Here is a 21474-nt window from a genome sequence, read left to right on the forward strand (position 1 = left end):
TTAAGCATCTACAAATATAACAATCTTATTGTGCCTGTGTTGATAATGAAAGCCTATCAAAAATTAATAGAAGCCAACTTAGTCACAAAAATCACAAAAGCGGAAACAAGACATGACACCTGGAGTTAAAAAAAATTAAAAACGTTTTCCTCAGTTTATTTTGAACAGGCAGTATTTACAAAAATAAGGCTCAAAACATCCTCTCGCAGAACAAGCCCACATGCACACACACATCATTTTGCACCCCTCGATTTCGATCACTGCATCCTCAATTCATGATCCCAGATCTATCAGCATTAGATAACCCCACATTGTAAAAAAAATGCACAATATCTGGAATCGAAAGGAATGGTTGAGATGTTACTAAAAATAGTGTAGTTTAAAATAAACTCGGCACTGGCACAGCAAAGCTTTCATACAAAGTTAGTGATTCACCGTACCATCAAGGCACAGAATTCAACAACAATAAAAAGCAAGAGGCTGACGGGCAAGTAAAGACGGCTACAATAAAGTGTGTCGGGGGACTGATTGTGTGAATCAGGATGGAAACCCAACAACACGAGTGCACTGTTTTTCAAGCAACGGCACAACATAAATCCCTCTTCAGCTTTGCACACTGTCACCTGTCATGCATTTTCTGGTATCTAATGACTTGAGCAGGTAAGATGAAAAAAAATGTAAAAGTACCACCTTAAAAAGGTGTAAATGAAGGCATTACAGTGATCTTTTTAAGACAACTTTAAAGCCTGTTCACAGATACATCGCAGCACCACCTCGGCGTAATTAATCGGCGATGGAAATACATAACGCTTACCTCGCTAATGTAGAGACGACTTTGCGCTGTATAAGCGATACAGCACAAACATAGCACTGTATCAGTGTTGTTTCTAGTGTTGATTTAGCGCTGCAACGAACGTGTGAACCAATCTATAATGAAACAATGAAAAAAAAAAAAAAATGAGGTGCTACCCCTTTCCCTATTTTCACAATTCTAAAAAGACAGTCCACCGCTGTACAACCCCAAACACGTGCGTCAGTTGCCGCCGGATGCCAAACTTGGCTGCTGCAGGACACTCCACGGGATAGCCTTATGGCACGAGTCAGTTTTAAGTTTTCCGCCGCTTCTTCCAAAGGTTTCCTCGCATTCTCTCGGTGGTTGCACCACGGCAAATGAACACTGTCAAAGTGGTGGCAGCTCCTTGCACGAGGCCTCGAGCCTTGGTTAGAGACGACTTCAAGCCGGCCTCAAGCCGGCGTGAAACCAACTTCAAGCCGGCCTCAAGCCGGCATGGAAACAGTTGCAAGCCGGCGCTGAGGTAAACGATTTAGGGTTAAGCCGGCCCGAAGCCAACTTCACGCCTGCCGCAGCTGCAAGGAAACGGCGAGGCTCAGGAGGGCGAGAGGTAGGCAGACGAAGGTCCAACTTCGAAGCCCGGGCGACGAGTTGCATCCGTCCGTGCGACACGTGTGGATGCAGGCGCGGTATTCCCGCTCGTCTCCCGGCCGCTGGACGTAGTCGCAGTAGTTGCCACGGTCACGGGACGAGCAGAAGCGGAATGTTCCAATACGTCCTGTTGGCGAATCAAGTTACGAGGTCACCACATGAACGTCAAATAGCATTAGAAGGGGAAAGCTTGATACGAGTTTATACAAAGAGTTGGCAGATTCTAACAAAAGACGGTACAAACTTTCACTCACATTGCTCTATTTATTTTTATTTATTTACTTTAAAAGCCCTCACGGGCATTATGTGGGGAAAAAAACATGGTACAATAATTTGAAAACAAAACCAAGCAGCAAAACACGCAAAAAATAAAAAGATACAATGCATGCATACAAAACATTTTGAGGCATACCGGCACTTTCAGCAGTAATTGAATATATATATATATATATATAAATAGAAAAGGCACTATAAGAATATGTGCATAAAACAGAAAAAAAATGACAGTTCAAGTTAACCTACTACTGAAGCAGCATCACGTTTTCGGCGGCAACAAAAGACTCATGATCACTGATGGAGGCAATTTCCCTGGGGAGGCTGTTCCAATCCGGAATGGCAAGGAGAAGAGGCAAATTTTTGAACATATTAGCTTGTGCATATATGGAATTAATTTTAAAAGGGTGATCTAAACGGAACAATTTACAGCGAGCTGGCCAAAAAAAAAAAAAAAGCTTTAAAGGGGCGGTGCAACGATATTCAATTGAAATGTTTTTCACTTTACACAAGCTTACTGGCACAAGGGGGACTCAAGGATTCTCGCACGCAACGCCACTGGCCAAGAAACTTTTTTGTTGCTCTGTAATTTCGAGCACAAAAGCGAGCGTTTTTAATCAATCTCTCCTTTGCAAAACTTGATGATGTAGCTGGGCAGTTGCAGTACCGCCCAGGGACGATATTTGAATGCGGTAAAAAAAAAAACAACCCGAGCATAGCGTGGACACTCGATTTGGGCTCGAGGTAATCAATAGCTCGAGAAGCATTCGAATAGTGGCCCGTGTCCAATCGATGCAATGACGACAATAGCTGAAACATAACGATGTCTGGAACTCAGCGCGTGTGCTGTGCCTTGCCAATTCCAGCGCGTGGCTGTGATCAACATTGGCGGCACATAATCAGCTCCAGGTCATGTGACAACTTGTTCCGACTGCGAGTTGAGGGGGTGAACGTTGCTCGTTTTTCTTTCATTTTTTCTGCGACTTCAACTGCGTGTGGTGAAAAACGAATGGGTGTTTCACAGGTCATTAACGTCAGGGATCGGTTCTAAGCAGTATTTGCACTAAGTACAAAACTTGTTGCATTGCCTCTTTAAAAGCTGAAAGCTGAAGAGCTATGGTACAGTTTGTCAGTAAATGATAGGCACACAAGATGCCTGCTGGGATGAGGAGGCGATAAGTTAAAGGGGAACTCCGCCGACTTTTCGAGCTACCTAATCCAAAGGCATAATCTGAATGTGGATGGCTTCTTGGTTCTGAAATGCTATCTCGTTCTCCCAGATTCACTCTAGTTGATTAAAAAAGTGATATTTTGTTTGCTGCCGAAACCGAAACATCGTTCTCCCTAGTTTTTCCCCAGTTTTCCCCGCCGCCCAAGCGTGATGTCACTTGTGTGCAGCGAGGCGCGCGGCTGGCAATCGGGTACGCTCGCGTCCGCCTTTCTCATGTCTAACAGCAAGAAAACCTGGGCGTTCGTGCTGTTTGAAGTTGATAATTATATATATTTGCACAAAGTATGACCTTGGCCTACGTGCATAACTATAAGAAAGTAAAAAAGAAAAAACAGAAAAACGGGAGAATTGGAATTTTCATAAAACCGTTTTTGCAACTCGCTACGCTCAAGCCGCAGCTCGCTAGTTTCGTGATATCACTAGTAAATATGTTCTCTTTTTATTAGAAGATGGCTGGCGAAGAAAGGTCGAAGAGTCACGCAATACATTTTTTGACGAATTGTCAAAGCACCGCGGAAAATGCTCGGAATGTTGGTACAGATGCCCCACACGCTCGCATGACCTGAAGGAATGTGCCATTTGGTGCATACATTGTTCGCCTTCCAAAGCGATAGACATGTGCGTGCTGGGTTGGGACCTAAGACATGCAGACTGTGATTCTCGTAAACAATGGAATCTATAGAATGGGGTGAATTGCATTCGTGTAGATCAGATGGCAGGTTACTGGTCATGAAGATTGTGTTAAAATGACGATTAAAAGAACTTCGCAACCACCAAGCCAAACATCAAGGTGCAATGGAATGCATATAAAATACACAAATACGCTGTTCATCTCCAAATAAAGAGTATTTGCTTGAAGATGCAATAGTGTGTGAGGTACAAAAAGACATCATAAATCTTTTAATTCAAAATAAGTTGACAAAAGTTACTAAAAAATGTGTACCCGTTTTTTTCTTTTTACTTTTAAAGTAGAATGCAACGCGTTCAAACACCCACGCACAAGAACACATGGGAAGGAAAACCTTGAAAAATTTTTTTTTTATATTAAGTTGGTTAAGCACAGTTTCCATCAGCTGTAAATTTGCATGCCTCCCCTCAACATTATATTTTCAAGGTTTAAGAGAAAAAAAAAAAAACTTTTCAGCCCTATATAAAAATTTTCCATAGTAGAATAAATTAAAGACTTTTTCATCACTTCTTCTGCAGAGAATGTTGCACGCCAACCATTTGACAAACCAGGCAAGGCTCTATCGTATATTAATGGAGCTCAACACCTCCTCCATAAACCTCTGTAATAGCAGACAGGAATAGCAATATGTCGAAAGTCATGTCCAAATTCAGACTTGAACTTTGTTTAGACGTTTCACTTCTCGGTCTTCAACATTTCAGATGCGTGAGTGGAGCTCTGACAGTAGCCCAAACTAGATTCGACGTCGAAAACAAATACATATAGTGCTTATAAAAAAAAGAAGCACAGAACCAATTGTGGATAACAAATGTGACTGCGCAAAATGTTGACTATAGTGCTAGAGTGCGTACTATATTTCTTGATATTATTAGCGCTCTTCTTTGGACGGATGTCGTAATGGTCACAGCCGACTTGAGTTTGCGCTTGCCGCTCTTGAAGCTGTGCCAGCTGCTGAAGGATACTCAACTCGCAGCACACGGCTATAAAGTATTTTGAGCAAAAGTGAAAATGTTTCACGTGACACTAATTTTCTCGGCACACAGCTCGCGCAAAAGCACCTTGACGTGGCTGGCCTACATTGCTGCCGGGGAACGCTTCTTACTTTTTTTTTTTTCTCCAACAAAAACAAGGGTAAAAAAAAAAGAAGCTTTTTCCCGGCACTGTCTCTACAATCTATCGCGGAGCACAGATTGCTACCCATTGCAAAGGAACTTTCAACCTTGAAGCTGCGAAAAAATTATTTCGATCGCTGGCGTCCGGAAAGCCAATTCACGGCTGCCCGAGTCGCTTGTCCGCGTGCACATCCGTGACGTATGCGGGTAGAGAAAAGTAGGGATTTTTCATTGTTGCCAGTAGAGAGTCGCCACCTGGAACCCTCGTGGCCGGTGCAACTTGAAAATTCAATAGCTTCACGGAAAAATTTAATTTTTTAAAAATATTTTGGTTATCAGTTGAGAAGGGGTTATGGTGAGGTGTGCAAATTTCCAGCCAAATTGAAGTCTACCAAAAAATCGGCGGAGTCCCCCCTTTAAGTCAATGTTTTATAATGGTTACACTGGAAAAGCGGGAATAGTCACGAACTATGAATTGAGCAGCTTTGTTTTGTAGTGATTCTATATTATCTCTCAGAAAATATAGAATCATTACAAAACAAGTGAGGATGCCAAATGATAGATGGACACTCCAGTTGGGATCTCACAAGATCAGTGTAGGCAATAAAGTTTGTTTCTGTGTTTGCCTGGAAGAGGGTTCGTGTGAGGAAGCAGAGCATTTTCGACACTTCGTTCGTAATATGTTGAGTGTGAATGTTCCAGGTAAGATCGGTTGAGAGATGAACACCAAGAAATTTAAGTGATGACACATTTTTGATAGGATCATTTCCCATTAAGTATGTGTGAAGTGTAATGTCGTTTTGTGGTGAATGTTATAGCGTTTATTTTGTTAGTATTCATTTTGATCAACTATGTGGTGCACCATTCTGAGATAATGTGTAAGTCATCCTGCAAACTTTTACAATCCAGAGGACCTGTAATTGGACGATAAATGACACAATCACCTGGAAACAGACGAGTGTAAGGCTTGATGTTAGAATGAATATCATCGATATATATCAGAAAAATCACACAAACAAGAACCGATCCCTGTGGGACACCGGACGTTACAGGAAGGGAGGAGGAAAGGCCTTGGCCAATTAAAAAAGACTGGCATCTGTTAGTTCAGAAGTTTATGATCCACTTAATAATGAAAAAGGGTAAGTTATATTTTAAGTCAGCTTATATATAAGCCAGTAATCAGGAATGCGATCGAAGGCGTTGGCAAAATAAATAAATATAGCATCAACAGGCTTGGACGAGTGAACAGAATTAAGGAGATCGGTGACTGGCTCGAACAATTGCGTCTCGCACAAACGGCCACATTGAAAACTGTGCTGGTTAGAGAAAAGAAGATGATGGGATGATAAGTAGGTTATGATTTGAGACAACATAATGTTTAAGAAGCTTATATGGAACACAGTTAAGTGAAATGGGTCTGTAATTATTAATATATGCTTTTATTTTCTGCTTTAAAAATAGTAACAGCACTTGCATTTTTTTCCATCATCTGGCAATTCACCTGTAGAAAGAGATTGTTGGAACAGCCTTCCCAGTTGATGACCAGATATTAGTTTGGTTAATTTTAGTAACTTGGTAGAAATGTCATCTGGACACGGACTAGAGTTAGTTTGGGTCAACCCCATGAGTAGAAATAACCATATCATTCATATTGCTGACCGCTGACATTTGTAGTATAGTTGAATCTGAGAGGTTATTCTCTTCAGTAAATACACTGTAAAAAAATTTGCTAAACTGATTAGCCGATTTAAAATCATCAAGCAAAAAACCATTGGTGCCTGCACATGGAAGTACATTAGCAGCTTGTGGGTGCACTAACCTCTAAAACTTTTTTGGATCTGTCCACAGCATATTTAAGACATGAACAATGAAAAAACTTCGCTCATCTTCTTCAAATTCTTTTTTTACAACTAAAACATGCACATGGTAGGAATCACAGTGCTCTTCCCTATTTGTGTTCCTCGCACGTCTATATATAAACCCTTCCTTTCCATGATGTTTTGTTCCATTTTGGTTGTAAACCATGGTGAACATAGGCTGGGTCCCGCATTTACTACGGGGATGCAGGCAGCTTGAGGTTCGTATAGTTTATCCCGAAGTAGCACCCAATTCTCATTTTCAGAACGCTCATTGAAATAACCAGAGAAGGATCTAGAAAACACGCACAACCTGGACATCAGAGACTCCACATCCGCCCTCTTATAATTAAAAATATGTTAGCCTAAAAAGTCACACTTTTCAACAAGCAATGAAAAAGTACAATGCACAATGCAAGGATCACTTATTTTATCAATAACACTTACCTAAGTGAGCTTAAGATGAGTTATGAGAACTCAATCTAAAACTGTGTCACCACATGTTAGAGTTGTGACAATTGACAAAATGGAAAATAACTGGCCATTTCAAGAAAATTTAAACATTCATGCTTATTCATGCAGTTGCTAAATACTTCATTTGTTGCCCAGTCAATACCTAGGGAATTTAAATCTCCCACTAATAAACTAATAAAACTTTCATTCTATATTATCTACGGTTTCTGTTAGGTGGTCAATAAACTCTGCCTGTGAGTCTGGTGGCCTGTAGCATACACCAACTAAGCACCTTTGAAAACCTATTCCTATTTTAATCCACAGAATTTCAAGCACAGAGTTGACCGGAATAAAAGACAATGGAATGCAGTTCCTGATGGCAATCATGACCCCCCCCCACCCTCTCCTCCCCCCCAGTCAGACCAATCTTTCCTGCAAATTGAAAAGCAATCTGAAAATGTCAATTCTGAATTTTTCAAGTTTGAGCTGACCCATGTCTCGGTTCCCAAAATGAAGTCAGCAGAACAAGCGTGAATGAAAGATAACAGGTTATCCTGTTTCAGTATTAAGCTACAGAAGTTGGCGACAAAAAGATTACTGGCCAATGTTTTCAAAGGGACACGTTCTGAAACAGCTGCCTATTAGCTGTGTTTGAAGATAGATTATCTTGACAGGGAAATACGACTTTACCACTTGTAGCATCATACTTGTAGACGGTGTTGTTTAAAAAGTGTTTTGTACAAAAGCTAGTATCTACTTTTCCCCTTATTCGCTCCTGCAAAGCCCCTCAACTGTTTGTGGATGAATTGCATTTCTGGGGAGAAGTCGTCCTCAACCCGCACTTTTGGTAATGGTAGATTCTTTAATTTGTGGGTGTTAACTATACTCTCACTTTTGCTTTTGTAGTTCAGAAATTTAATTATTATAAATTCTGCTAAAACCTAGCTTGCACAATCCAAATCATGAGCCCCCTCAGTATCAGCAACGCTTACGTTTAGGTGAGTGGACAAAAGCGTTTGTACTTTCATCTATGTGTCATCCCATGTCTCAGGCCCTTGCTCAGGCAGGCCTCTAACTATAAGGCTATTTCTTCAGAGCCAATTGTTTTAGGTCGTCAACCACATTAAACTAACTTTCAGTTAAATGCTGCTTCTTAGAAAACGCTCTTATATCAGTCTTCAGATTGGTTAGTCAGTCCTATTCCCGTTTTCACCTCAAGAACCATAGTAAAAAAAAGTCCGGCTACTTGCTGAGCATTACTAATTTCCCCCTTTATGTGGATAGTTAAAATATATGTAAGTGAATTTTAAAGACATGCTCGTTCCAAACACCAAAATCATTGTTTTTTCCTCCGACAACCAAATCTCGTAAAAAATACTTCGCGACATGTATGAACAATGTGCAGCACTTTCGTTTTTCGTGAGGTGAGAACAAACTTGTATAGCTGGAGACTTCACTTCCTCTGACAGGCGAGTAACTTGGCAAAACGACTCCTCATGCTTTGTTACCCATTGAGAGATATCAACAATTCTGGAGTCGATTTGTTGCAGTTTGGCCGAAGTTTCCTCCCGGTACGTTGCATTGGATGTAATCACACTTTCAAAAGTCGATAGGATTTTGTCCAGACGTTCGTTAGGACACGGGTTAGGCTCAATGTCTCCACATTAACATACCAACGCTAACCCAAAGGTGTGTCAGGGACAAGGCAACAGTGGAGAAGCAATTAACTGAATGTGAAATGGGCAATGCCTTTTTATTTTACTCTTGACTCAAATAGCTGAGTATTACATCTGACATTGTAACCGGTATTGGCTGAAAATGAGCAGAATGACAGGTGATAGAGTGCTTCACAGCATAAAATTTTTGGAAAAAAAGGGCTAAATGAATACTGCACATTAAAAACAACACTCAATTTGGCAACAACCGCCAATACACTCTAACTAGTAGATGTATTCTTAGGGTGAGTTTTTCGTTCAGAACATAAGTGCCTTTCTTCCCCACTTCAAACAATGAAAAGAAACGTTGCTAACTGAAGCATGCCAAACTTAGTAATAAAGAAAAAGTCTCCCAAACAGAATGTACAAAGAGATGCAAAAACACAGGGCTCAAAATTATACTCTATGGAAGGTAACCTTTCACAGAATGCTTATTCTTATCAGATTGCACCCGATACAAAAAAAATTTTGGTTTTCTTCCACTCGCTTCGCACTACGTACATTCCCGCAAAAACGGGACATTTGGCCTCATCGAGACAAAACAACATGAAGGCAGAAATGAAACTCTAAACGAAACTGTCCCAGCCAAAACGGGACGTCCGGTCAGCCTATGTATTTCGGCTTGCTCAACTGACTCTTGAAAAAAAATAGCTGCTAGTGACTCAGTAGTCAAGAAAGACATTAGACGAACCTTGGCAAAGATCTACTGAACTTCTAACAAAAGTTCAACACACTTTCAATTGTAGAAAAAAAAAAAACAAAAAAAAAAACCTGGATGCCAGGCTGCTCACCTTCGTACATTCCAGTGGCCTTGACGCAGTAAGCGGCCTCATACAGGTAGTCACAGCTTTGAGGTTCGTGAGACGACAGGTAGTCCCACTGCTCGGAGCAGTGCAGGTGGTTGTTGGAGTCGCACTGGTGGCACTGGATGGCTTCGGCTGTAAAGACAAGAAAAGCAAAAGCAAAGGAGACGTTTGCCTTTAGACAGCGTAAAGTTGGCCTGCTTGTGAGGTGTGGCAACACGGGTTTATGTTGTAGATGAGAAATTTAGCCAGTGCAGTAGCACCACTAGCCTAGGGTTTTTAATGTGCATCACACTGTAGTGATATGTAAACACACGCCGGTACAATGCTCATCCATATCGAAACGGGGCAGGGGTGAGAATTGAACCCAGGATCCTCGTGTTCTGGAGTGCGAGCTTTCGCACCACAGGCTCCGAGCTGCGGTGCACCAACACGCCCGGTCACCGGTCCCCCTTCTACAAAGATCAAACATATTAGTGGCCACAACAAAAATTGTTCCAAAAGTTAAAAAAAAAAGAAAAAAAAAAAGAAAAGTACATTTTGAACAGAGCTTTTTTTAAAGAGGCAGCGAGATGGTAGTGGACAAAATTAAGTGATATGCTTCATTTTGGGTGTGCAATTACAAATATAAAAGCAGATCACTTCTTTTCTTTAGAAAAACTACCGTATTTACTCGCATATTGGTCGATACGTCGTATAGGTCGACCCCCTAACTTCGGGACCCCCGAAAAAAAAAAAAGTTGAAAAATATAATACCGGGATTCGCGTATTGGTCGACCCCCCAGTTTTGATGAGGCGATTTTTGAAAAACAGGTCGACCTATACGCGAGTAAATACGGTAGCTCACATACTTATGAGGATCGTGGTTCCCCTCATGGCACTAAAGTTCTCCCAAAGCTCGTTGAGCTAAATTGTGGCAAGGCCACGGCCGAATGCTTAAGGGTTGGACACGAGCATTATAGGGAAGCTGAAACACTTCTCGAAAAAAACGAGTTAGAGGTGAATTCTGGCGTATTTTTATCCCGTGAATCTGAATATCACTTTTGTTTTCCCCGAAGATGCAACTAAAAGCGAGAAAAAGCGAAAAAACATTCGACCAGTCGTGACGTCATACTAGGATCTTCGGGCCTCCAAGCGCGTGTCGCTCGTGTGTTCAGCACGTGCAACGGCAAGCTTGCCAGGTATATTTCCCAGCACTGACACCAGTCGTGACGTCTCTTTCTGACCTTTCTGAAAATAGCAAGAGTGCGCGTGCATAGCTTTGACAGGCGCTGAAGATGCGCGAGAGCAGATATTTCGAACGCTCCTAGTGTGACGTCACGCCCCGGGAAGGAGGGGCTTCGGCGGTACTTTAAAAATTAATTTCTGAAGCCTCCGTGCACCAAATTGAAAAATAATCTTGATATTCCTGATCCTGGAGGTCGAATGAAGGCCATTGAAATGTTTTTTCTCAAATAGAGAACCGCTTCAGTTTCCCTTTAAAGAGACTCTACACTCCCAAAATATAACTGCCTCGATAGGACAATATACCACAAACACACTCCTCGAAAAAAAATAACTAGGTATAATAAATGCAATATTCATGCCTCAACACGCATTTTAAGTATGAAACAAAAGAATGACGATAAGGAGCGTGAAGCTCGAGCTGAGAGTGTTGAACATAGAGAATTCTTTATGGTATTTAGTGTGGTTCGTGAAATTGTTTCATGGTCTCTTTAGTACTAAACATTCGTACAGGACTTTGTGCCCCTGGAGTCGGGCAGCTTGAAGGGTCCGGAGCAGTGGTCTCAAACTCATTTGAGCCTGGGGGCCAGATATATGACACCGGAAACGTCGAGGGCGAACGTAAGACGGGGAGGGGAAGGGGGGGGGGGGGGGGGGGAGAGAGAGAAAGCTTGTGAAGCTGCCAGTGACATCTTTAGATTTGATTTCTTTATACGACTACTTTGGGCCCTGACCTGATGCAACAAGAGAACAAGTACATCGTCATTCCCGTTGTGCAATTCACTCAAGAGTTAACCAAGCTCAACAAGTCTAAAAAAAAAAAAGATCAGTAAATTTGACAGTTTTTGTTTTCCTGATGATTTTTATTGAACACTCAAAGAAATACTGTCTTTTAATTATGATAGTTTTTTTTATGGCAAGAATCCCGAGCTTGTGGCTTTATTTTTGGCAGCTAATCCTGCCGATCGAGAGCTTGTGCAACCGAGATGCATCCTTCAAAAAATAGCTTGTGCTTGCAGCCTAGTAGCGGAATTGCTGCACATTAAAAAAGCTGGGAAGTAAAAAATAAAGCGAAACAAAGTGCAAATGAACACACATAGGTATAAACTATGTGAATACGTTAAAAGAGCAGAGCTACTTTTCGAGCGAAAATGGGTTGACGACTTGAGATGACTATGGAACATGCCAATTCTAGCGCTCGAGACATGGGAACCAGGAGTCACAGCTGGATGCATGCGGGCCGCGTCCCAGCGAATGAAGGGCCACATGCGGCCGGCGGGCTGCGTGTTTGGGACCCCTAGGCTAGAAGTGTCGGGTATTCTGCCCCAACCACGAAACTTTCAAGCCTCCTAGTTCAACTTCCTTGGGGATTCTAGATTAACAAAATAATGTGAAATCTTAAAAACTCCTAAATGTAAAAAAAAAAAAAAGAAAAAGGAAAAGGAAGGCCAGTATTGTATTGTAATAAGAGGTAACAAATCAGACTAAAATTATGTCTCCCATAATTTCTGCACAGTTCTCAATGAGTTGGCCTGGATTTTGCCCGAACAGAACGAAGGAGATCAATACCACAAATTATTTACAAAGCCTTATGTGCCATTTAGGACATCAATGAGGTATGATCTTCTCCAGGCAACACACCAGGGGGATAGAGGTTTGGAACCAGAGGTCATGGCGGCAGGAAGCGGACGGAAGCCAATGGGGCGCATCATGCATGTAGAACAATGGAGGTCCGAGTGTACTGACCATGAATTCATTCAAGCACATATCCTTCCCCACAACTCTTCTTTAATCTTTCATCATACATGTATTTGCCTTTGGCCATCCACATACCAGTGCCTAACACAAAAAAGTTTCAGTGCTCACAAAAAAAAAAAAAAAAAAAAAAAAAGGAAAGAAGTTTGGAGTGCAAGACACAGCACGAAGTGGACTGCCTATACCTCTAAACTCCTTTTACTATCTAAGCGTCTCAGAAGAACTAGCAGTGAGTGACAAGATAGAACAAAAATATAAAGAGGTGGAAAAAAAGTTGCATCGAAGTACTGCCCCCTTCACTGCTTGGCTTGTTTTGATGGGGTCTTTGCAACATAAGTGTGAGTGACCCCGGAGCTATGAGCACACATTTGTCAGCTCTGTTCTACTGCTGCTGGGAAGTGAAATGAAGTATTGATGGCAGGTAGCACTATAAACACTAAGGGTGCTTAAACTATAGACCGACACGCTGTTTACCAACAAGCTCACGTGTGCCCACACCAGGTGTGGGCACTGCGCGTGCGCAGAAACCGAATTCACGTGAATAAAAGAGTCTGCGCATGCGCAGTTCCGTCGACAGCGCCACCGCAGCTGCGTGACGTCAGGGTCGCGTGTTGGTCTATACTTAGTTTGGCTAATATTCATATTCTTCACATCATGATGTTTTCACCTGTTCAGTAAGCAGATGCCTGGCCTCATACAAGCCTTGTGCTTGACTTCAGGAATGAAAAACAAGTCCTCCCACCATACGTGCTTTGAGATTTTGGATAGCAATGCGTTCGCCACAGCTTTGCATTCCGTATGCATGATGCCATCTGTATGGCTTTTGGCTCTTGGGGAGGAGATAGAACAGTCATGCCTCTAGCAGTACACTTCAGCTGTGGGGACAACAAACCATATTTTCTTGTTCCTTTTTGATCCGAGAAATTGAAGATGATTCAAAGGCCGCTGCTTGTGCGATTAAAGCACTGGCCAGAGATAAGCGCTCATGCTCAGACTGTGCTAGGCGGTTGAATTTCTTTGCCATGCTGTGCTAGTAAACACCGGGCTGCGAGGACAAGTTCGATAAAATGCCCTTTATAGTTTGATCTTCTGCCCAATCATAGTGGCGAACAGGAAAGGGGGGGGGGGGGGGGGGGGGGTCGACCGCCCCCCCCCCCCCCCCCTCCTTTTTTTTTTCTTCTGGAAACAATACGGGAGTGAGGACACAAAATCACCACCTCTACAATAGTTCCGACGCACGCCTCTGCTATCGCGCCTGTGCGCCTTTTAGCGCCTGCTTTGTAAACATGCTTTCTCGCTCGATGAAGAGTCGAGGTCGCGCGTTTCGGTCTGCGATTTTGTACTCCTCCGCCCAAGTGTGCAGAAGTTGTCCAGAGGCATATCAAAGTTGTCCAGAGGCATATCAAAAACAACTGGAAAAGGCTCCGTTCCCGCGTGTCCGTTCTTCTCTTGCAGCAAAGTGGTTAATTGGGCTAATTGGATCAAAGAATTTTTTCTTTTTAAGTATAAAAGCGCCAAGGTCCGAGAACACCCAAAGCAACACTAGACGACAACAGCGCCTTTTATGTATACCTACTTTCGAGCCTTCGACGGCAGCACTCCGGAAGATAAGTAAAGCGACAACGATTGGACGCAGCGCGCACCAGCGTCGCAACACCCGGAGCCCGCGCTCCTCGAAGCACGCTGGTCTGATGCACGTCAAATACGCACGCGTATCAACAGCACTAACTCGGCGATCAAACCTAGTTTTCCACGGATTAATTACGTCCCATTTCGCTCTCGTGCGAGCAGCGATAGACTCTCAACTACCGAGACACCATCTTTTCTTGCACTCTCGCGTTCACCCAGGAGTGGCGGTCAAGCGAGTGCCAGTATTTTCAGTGCGCCGTCCGGTGTTCTCCTCATCGGCATTCCACTTTCAGAGCCGCCGCGTCGGCTTCGCCTGAGGCCTAACGGACTCGGTCACCCAAGGGGCGCGGCTTTCAGAATGTGTCGATGCATCCAGAGAACACCGTAGTTACGGTTGCAGTAAAAGCGGTTTCGGGACATCGTTGATCATATGTCCTTCATTCCCAACGAGAATTGTCTTCCAATTAAAGTAAGGGCACGGCGATCAGCTCAGAAAAGAGTCGCCCTCGCATTTAAAAATTCAACTGCACAGGTGACTCACCTGAAGTTATGAGGCAGCCCAAGATCACGGAAAGTGTGGCGAAGGTGGCCAAAAAACACTTCGGTCCCATCGTTCGGTGAAACTCGCCCGAGAAAAAAGTCCGAAGGAAACAACGCCGAGTACAATCGACGACCGGTGAATCGCTGGGTTCGGGTAATGTGGCACAGCTGAACACGAAGTTTACAAAGTTGCATCCAGCGTTTGTTCGGCAGATGGAAACGGAGAGCGGGCGGCTGCCGCGCTTCTAGTTTCAGGTGCGACCGCAGTCGTCCGGCAGTGCGAGTGGAGGCGCTTTTGTCGCCGCCGGAAAGACCGGAAAGCCATATCCGGGCCAACGTTACTGCGGGCGAATACTACCTGAGAGTAACTTTACCCACCTCTCGAGACACCACGTGATCGCGTGACGTAACACGGGCTTCGTGTCGTTGCTTCGTGCGCGCCGTACAAATGTGCAGACGCACCTCCGTGAAAGGGACTGGTTTGTGCAAAACTATGCGTGCAGCTTGCGCCTAAAGTTACTGTTTTCTTCTTTTTTTTTCTTCTTTTTTTTTATGTTTTAATGATTTAAATTATGGGCGCATCTTTTGAAAGGGGTTGCACCCAGTGTTGCCAGGTCTACTGATTTATCAGTAGATCTACTGATTTCGTTCCAGGTCTACTGATTCACTGAAAAACAAGAAAATCTACTGACTTTTTTTTTAGTAAACATATTAAAAATTTATTATATGGCCCCTTCAGTTCCCAGTGTCGCCCATCAAAGGAAACTCATAATGTCCCAGAATTAAAAACGAAGCACTGGCTAGATGGCCCAGAAGCCCGTCCTATTCGAGTGACGTAGCCGTATATTCATCTATCTATTCACCCAGAGCAGGTTCGGCAGGTTCGACGGTGACATCCGGGCCAGAGCCATATATGGAGAGAGTTTGGCTAGTCTATGATCTCGCCGTAACGTCCCTCTAACGAGTGAGCCAATCAGCCCGCGGCGCAGAGCGAGAGGTGTTTCCGCATGCGCCTGAACTCTCGGCTGCTCCTATACAATCCATACATGGGTAAATTACTTTCAAAATGTAATTTAATTACAATTACAATTACTTAGCTCCCAAAGTAGTTTAACTACAATTACAATTACTACTACGCGAAAGTAGTTCATTGAAATTACAAATTACTTTTTAAAAGTAATGCAATTACTTTACAATTACTTATTTCTGAGAGTTACCCACCTTGGGCCATATAACTGTAAACGAGTTATATGGCCGCTCTATAAATGTCACGCATTGTACTTTCCTTTTATGAAATTTGTTAAATGGATTATAGAACTTAATAGTTTGGAGTAATGAACTTATGATTTCTTATATTCTCAAAAAATAAAAATAAATGGCGACAAAATTCACAGGTGCGAGGTGAATCTCTTTAGAGCTTGTGCAAATGGTATCCAAGTCAAACCAACAAAAAATAAACTTAAAAATAATACAAGGAAACAAATATGCGACAGTACTGGTATCATAAAACTCGATGATTCGCTGCCTCTCCCTGTCTGTGGACTTGTAACATGTCGGACGTGGGTAACCGTAGCACGGGAACTGCGGTCGCTTCCACAAAACTAGTGTCACAATAGCAGCAACTCTCTTGCCAGGGATTCTGGGTTAATTCAGTGCACGGTAACACCCAAAAAAAAGCTCCTGAGATATATAATAAATTTAGGATCGTCATGTCAGGCGAAGAAGCAAAGAAGCAGCAGGTCTCATTAACACGACTCACCCTGCCTTACTTCCAACTGTTGTTGCTAAACTGCGCTTCTTCGCCTCGATGTTAGAGTAGCACGACCCTCTGTTAGTGGTACCAACATACGAGATAGAGGAGAAAGACGTGAAAAACTCATAAAGAAAAGAGAATAATTTCATGAACAAAAAAGTCCCCAAACTTGACTGAAATATGTAAGCGAATATGCTAGCGGCGAAGACGCGTAAGGAAAACCTCGAACCTCCCCGCCTTGACCGGATGATGTGATCGGAGCCAACCAGCTCGACTTCGACCCCCATGCCCCCGTGTGGGAATGAGAAATAAGAAAGACCCCTAGAAACAGGAGCAACAGGAAGCGAACGAGACGAAGAGTCAGATTCAACTACGACAGGAACGAAAACGGACGCGAATGAAGCCCTCATTTATCAAATTATTTCTCAAATTCTTCATTAAATCGTTTTGCAGTCTACAAAATCCTTCATTCCGTTCTATCCCATCCCTCTTTTCCCTTTTTTTGAGCAGGTTGGGAGACTCTCCCCCTTTATTGCTTCGGTTGTGCTCTCGTCGCCGTGGCCAGGGGGGAAAAGCGCCACCGCCGCAAAATCTTGCAAAAGTAATTGTAATTGTGCCTGAAATTTAGCAATTACTGATGCTAGAAAGTAATTAAATTACAATTCCTTTCAACCAAAAGTAATTATTACAATTACAAATTACTAGGAAAAGTAATTAAATTACAGTAATTTAATTACTGTAATTGAATTACTACCCAAGTATGATACAATCTACTAAAATAGCTTCGAGTTGAGCGGAGAGAGCCGCAATTTTCATTCATTCGTTCGGCGGAATGCATGGGATCGACATCCAAATTTCAGTTATTTTCTTTTATTTGGCAGGATGTGGCAGCCTCCACGAGTTTCTCCACGTTTGAACGTAAACTTTGGGTCAGGCGAAAAAGAAATAAGCCCGTAGCAGACAACGCGTAGCCTCAACAGTGCTCCGGACCAACAGCGTTGCTTCAAGAACCTTCCACAGCCCAGTAAGGAAAGATGGCAGCATGCAGAAGACTTCCATTGGACATGTTCGCGCGCACTTGCCGGAGCGTCTTGTTTCGGTTTTGTTTCAATAATAGCGACAGGTGAACGTCGCACTGTCGCATTCATCTGTGATCCCAAAAGTGCCTCAGTCTCGATTCTAAAGAATAATCCTCGAAACAGTCAATAATGACTAAAACAAAAACATTTATGGTGCCATTTTAATTTGTCCTTCGTATAGACCGTTTTATCGTGGGTAGCGCCATTTTGAAAGCGAGAGAGAAAAGGGGAAAGGGCTACCGGCTCTTTCCTCCTTTCTGATTGTGTAGAATGAGTGAAAGTCCCGGATGAGAGGCTTGGCCGGTGTTGGATGTCTGCAGCGCCCACGATCGTTCGCGCTTTCTTCTATGTTTCGAACTCCCAAAACTTAATTAGAGCCATGGTCTTCAATGGCGACAGTCCCCCGGTCATCGGGACACCATTGCTGGGTGATAAGGTGCACGAATAACGACAGAAAGCGTCGAATACTGTCCGAGGACCTATAGTAGCTTGCATGGAATTCGGCAAGGCGAGTGCGGCTGTAATGTTTTTTGAGCTCCATCGCTTTCCGCATGACTGGAAATGGCGAACCATTTATCAATTTTTCCTTGCAATGAGCCTATTACAACGTAGCCCTTTTAGTAATCAACAAGCGATAGACGAAACGGGAACCTCAATTAACTTTTGTAAACACCCGGAGCTGCTACTGATCGTTTTGCTGCGTTGCTTTTATCTTCGTGTCCGTGTTCTTATATTTCCTTGTGAATGAACGACGAGGACGTTCTAGATGTACTTATATGTAACCGCAGTAAGTCTCAAAGCAGCCACGAATAATTTTACTATTTGATGCAATAGTTTGAGTACTCACCTCCAGTTTCTATCACTGGCACGTTCGCTGCCGCTGATCCCTCCGTCGCCGCACTGACGGATGCCATGACTCGAACAAAGAAACTTGCACACTGGGGTCGAAAACGCATATCGCAACACACGAGACGTACCCTGCAGCGACTGTCCGGCGTTTCAAATCGCCCAATCAAAGCAAACAACAAACCAGCGCCACTCCAAGGAGCTCTTTTGCCGGCTCTCTGGTATCACGCAGGAGATTGCGATTCAGGAAAACCGATAGAACTACCATTTCAAAAATTTCCAGCCTCACCCGGCGGCGGAAACGAGCCTTCAACTAAGTGTTATAGATGATAAAATCGAGTCAGTCACCACTGAAAATTAACAAAATTTCACAAACTCAAACAGCAGTTATCACGAGAAAACTCGCACGCACCTTGCGAGCGTACCCCATGTTCATCGGCGGTACAGCGTTCGGTGCGCGCTCCATTCACAAACTGTTCCGAGCACAGTCGAGAGGTTGGCGTTGCGGAAACGCCTTTCCGGTTTACGGACGCAATCCACTGCCCCCTGAAACCGGGGTCAAATGGAAAGCGATGGAGCTTTCTACATGATCCCGACGTTGCATTGCAAGACATTGCAGCCGCTCTCGCCTTGCTGGATTCCTCGCAAGCTACATAAGTCCTCGGACAGCATTCGACGCTTTCTGTTTTTATTCGTACACCCTATAACCGAGCAATGGTGTCCCGATGACCGGAGGACTGTTGCCATCGAAGCCCGTAACTATAATTAAGTTTGCGAGTTTAAAACAGAAAAGAAAGTGCGAACGAAGTTGTTGTACTGCGGGCACCCAACACCGGCACAGCCTCTCATCCGGGACTTCCACTCTTTCTACACAATCAGAAAGGGGGAAAGCGCCGGTAGCCCTTTCCCCTTTTCTCTCTCGCCCTCTTTCAGTAAAACGGTCTATAAAGTTACTTGAGAAGTGGTCTTGTTTTTTTCTTTCATTTTTATTTGTTTTTATTACCATGTTATTTGTTACTCTATACTATTTCTTTGAAGTGTGTATTAATGGAGATAACAAAACATCGCAAAACACATATTTCGTGGAATCTACTGATTTTTGTGCAAATCTACTGACTTTTTGGGGATCAATCTGCTGACTTTTTTTTTCTCCATCTGGCAACACTGGTTGCACCAGACACGAAGTTGAGGCCTCGCTATATGCGAATATTCTTTATTCAATCTCGAATTAATTAAAAAAAAATATGTATTACGAATGGTTAATGCAGGTTGTCAGGGCATATCTACCTATGATATAATTTTGCATTAGAGCCATAGTTATTTTGAATACTTTACTACACGTACATATAAACATTCACAAAATTTTAGTTTATTTTTAAACACCAGGCGCGCGTGCAGAAAGTGTGTTTTTCTTTCCCAAGCACGCAATTGCGATATTCATAATTTCCCAAGGGTTGATTGCAGCGGGTTACCCGTTGAGTGCGCTTCTTACCAAGCACCGGTGCACTGCAGAGAAGAAACAACCGCGGAGGTCACTTTTTCGTGTGTTCCTTCTCCGCAGTGCTCCCACGCTCGACAAAAAGCGCACTTTAACAAAACTTAAAAAAAAAAAAAAAAAAAAAAAAAAAAAATTTTAAAGTTATATTTACAATGGGTTACATGAAGACAACTTCATTACATTTGTACTGCACATGCTCATGCTAGCGAGATACAGCTGGGCTTCGCCATCATTGCTGCCGTACGGCAAAAACTCCTTGTTTATTTTCCTGAAGATGTGCCTGTAGACTCGGCAGGTATGTGACAGTGAAAGGAGCATCAGGGAAATCTGGAAGATCTTAGGTGTATGACCCCTAGGAAGAGGCACAGAGGCACGTTTGGTGAAGTATCTCCACAACTGCCATCTCCTTCAGTGTCTTCGTCCTCATCGCTAAGCTCGAAGTCAGAGTTGACTTCTCCACCTGATGGAAAACATATCCTTTTCACTGAAATTATGAAGACACGCGAAAGCATTCGAAAATAAGGTAGCCATGCTTTCTCAGCGACGTGCAGTCGAAACACCAACACCCCCCCCCCCCTCCCTTTTTTTGTTTTAGAAAACGTATTGTGCCGTTTTCTATGAAAAACAAAGGAAGGCAGCGCCAACGGCTTCAGAAACTCTGCAGGTGATGTCGCCTCGCGGCCGCTTAATAACCTTCATGTAGTCTACCTTGATAAAGTCGTTTTTTACTACCACCAACCATTGTTGTGGAAACGCGCAAGTGCCACGACTTCCACGAGTGGGTGGTCCACCGCGAAAAATTGTGTTTGTGTGTATGTTTATACAGTCTGAAGGTAGTCTGCCTCAACTTGTGGCTGTCACTTGCAGAGCACTGCGCGATGCCTGCGCAGTCGTGGAGTGTGTGCGTGTGTGTTTGGGGGGGGGGGGGGGGGGCGTGTCGTCCAGCGCGTCGTCTGGTATGGACCCAGAGCCGCGCGCTGGCTGCTTTGCCGCCACAGGGAATTACTCCCGCACTTCGAAGGTCGCTCGGCTTACCATTTCTGAATCGATTATCGAGAACTGTCGACAATTTTTCGGGCACATACCAACAATCCCTTAGCTGCTGCTGATTATGGTTTTGGCGCAACGTTATCTGGGGAAAAGTATTTTACATGCTGCGCTGTGTTTCTTTGTTGTTATAGTTTTCTTTTTCGTGGTTTTACGATAAAGAATAAACGCCAAAAGGCAGGCACCAACAGGTCCATCACATTACTTAAAGCAAGACACTGTCGTTTCCTGTTAAATAGTGCTCTCGAATAGCGCAGCATGATTCACGATATATCGGCTCTGTTTAGTGTTGAAGTTAGGAATGACAGGGCTCAATTCGAATGGAAGCCGTGATCGCACACTCCTACTTTTAGCCTTCGAAGTGAGGCGAGTGAAATTCCCTTGGCGGGCAGACCTGGGGCAGCGCGTGGCTCCGTAGCAGACGACGCACTGTACGCCACACCCCTCCCACTTTGCGGCTGCGCAGCGGGTTCCAGCAGCCGGCCACTACTAGGGCGAGTATACCTTGCGCGGGTGCGGGGTCCATGC

The 21474-nt window shown here is 43.6% G+C and overlaps 1 protein-coding gene across 1 annotated transcript; it reads right to left on the reverse strand.

Annotated features, from left to right (window-relative positions):
- Nucleotides 1-124: 124 nt before the first annotated feature.
- LOC8027971 (U-scoloptoxin(05)-Sm1a) lies at nucleotides 125-14999 on the reverse strand. The gene is made up of 3 exons (XM_002410059.5): nucleotides 14725-14999; nucleotides 9564-9710; nucleotides 125-1571 (listed from the first exon to the last, which is right to left on the reverse strand). The coding sequence occupies exons 1-3, from the start codon at nucleotides 14792-14794 to the stop codon at nucleotides 1354-1356; spliced, it is 435 nt and encodes a 144-aa protein (XP_002410103.1). The 5' UTR covers nucleotides 14795-14999; the 3' UTR covers nucleotides 125-1353.
- Nucleotides 15000-21474: the final 6475 nt, after the last annotated feature.

Source organism: Ixodes scapularis, unplaced genomic scaffold (genome assembly GCF_016920785.2).
Source record: "Ixodes scapularis isolate PalLabHiFi unplaced genomic scaffold, ASM1692078v2 PGA_scaffold3__209_contigs__length_174095766, whole genome shotgun sequence".
Lineage (NCBI taxonomy): Eukaryota > Metazoa > Arthropoda > Arachnida > Ixodida > Ixodidae > Ixodes > Ixodes scapularis.

Bases quoted from the DNA above. Each gene is read 5' to 3' on its own strand.
- LOC8027971 (XM_002410059.5), bottom strand. From the start codon at position 14,794: ATGGGACCGAAGTGTTTTTTGGCCACCTTCGCCACACTTTCCGTGATC. The intron at 9,711-14,724 runs GTGAGTCACCTG...TTGTCTTTACAG, and splicing joins GGGCTGCCTCATAACTTCAG to CCGAAGCCATCCAGTGCCAC. The intron at 1,572-9,563 runs GTGAGCAGCCTG...ATTCGCCAACAG, and splicing joins GGCCACTGGAATGTACGAAG to GACGTATTGGAACATTCCGC.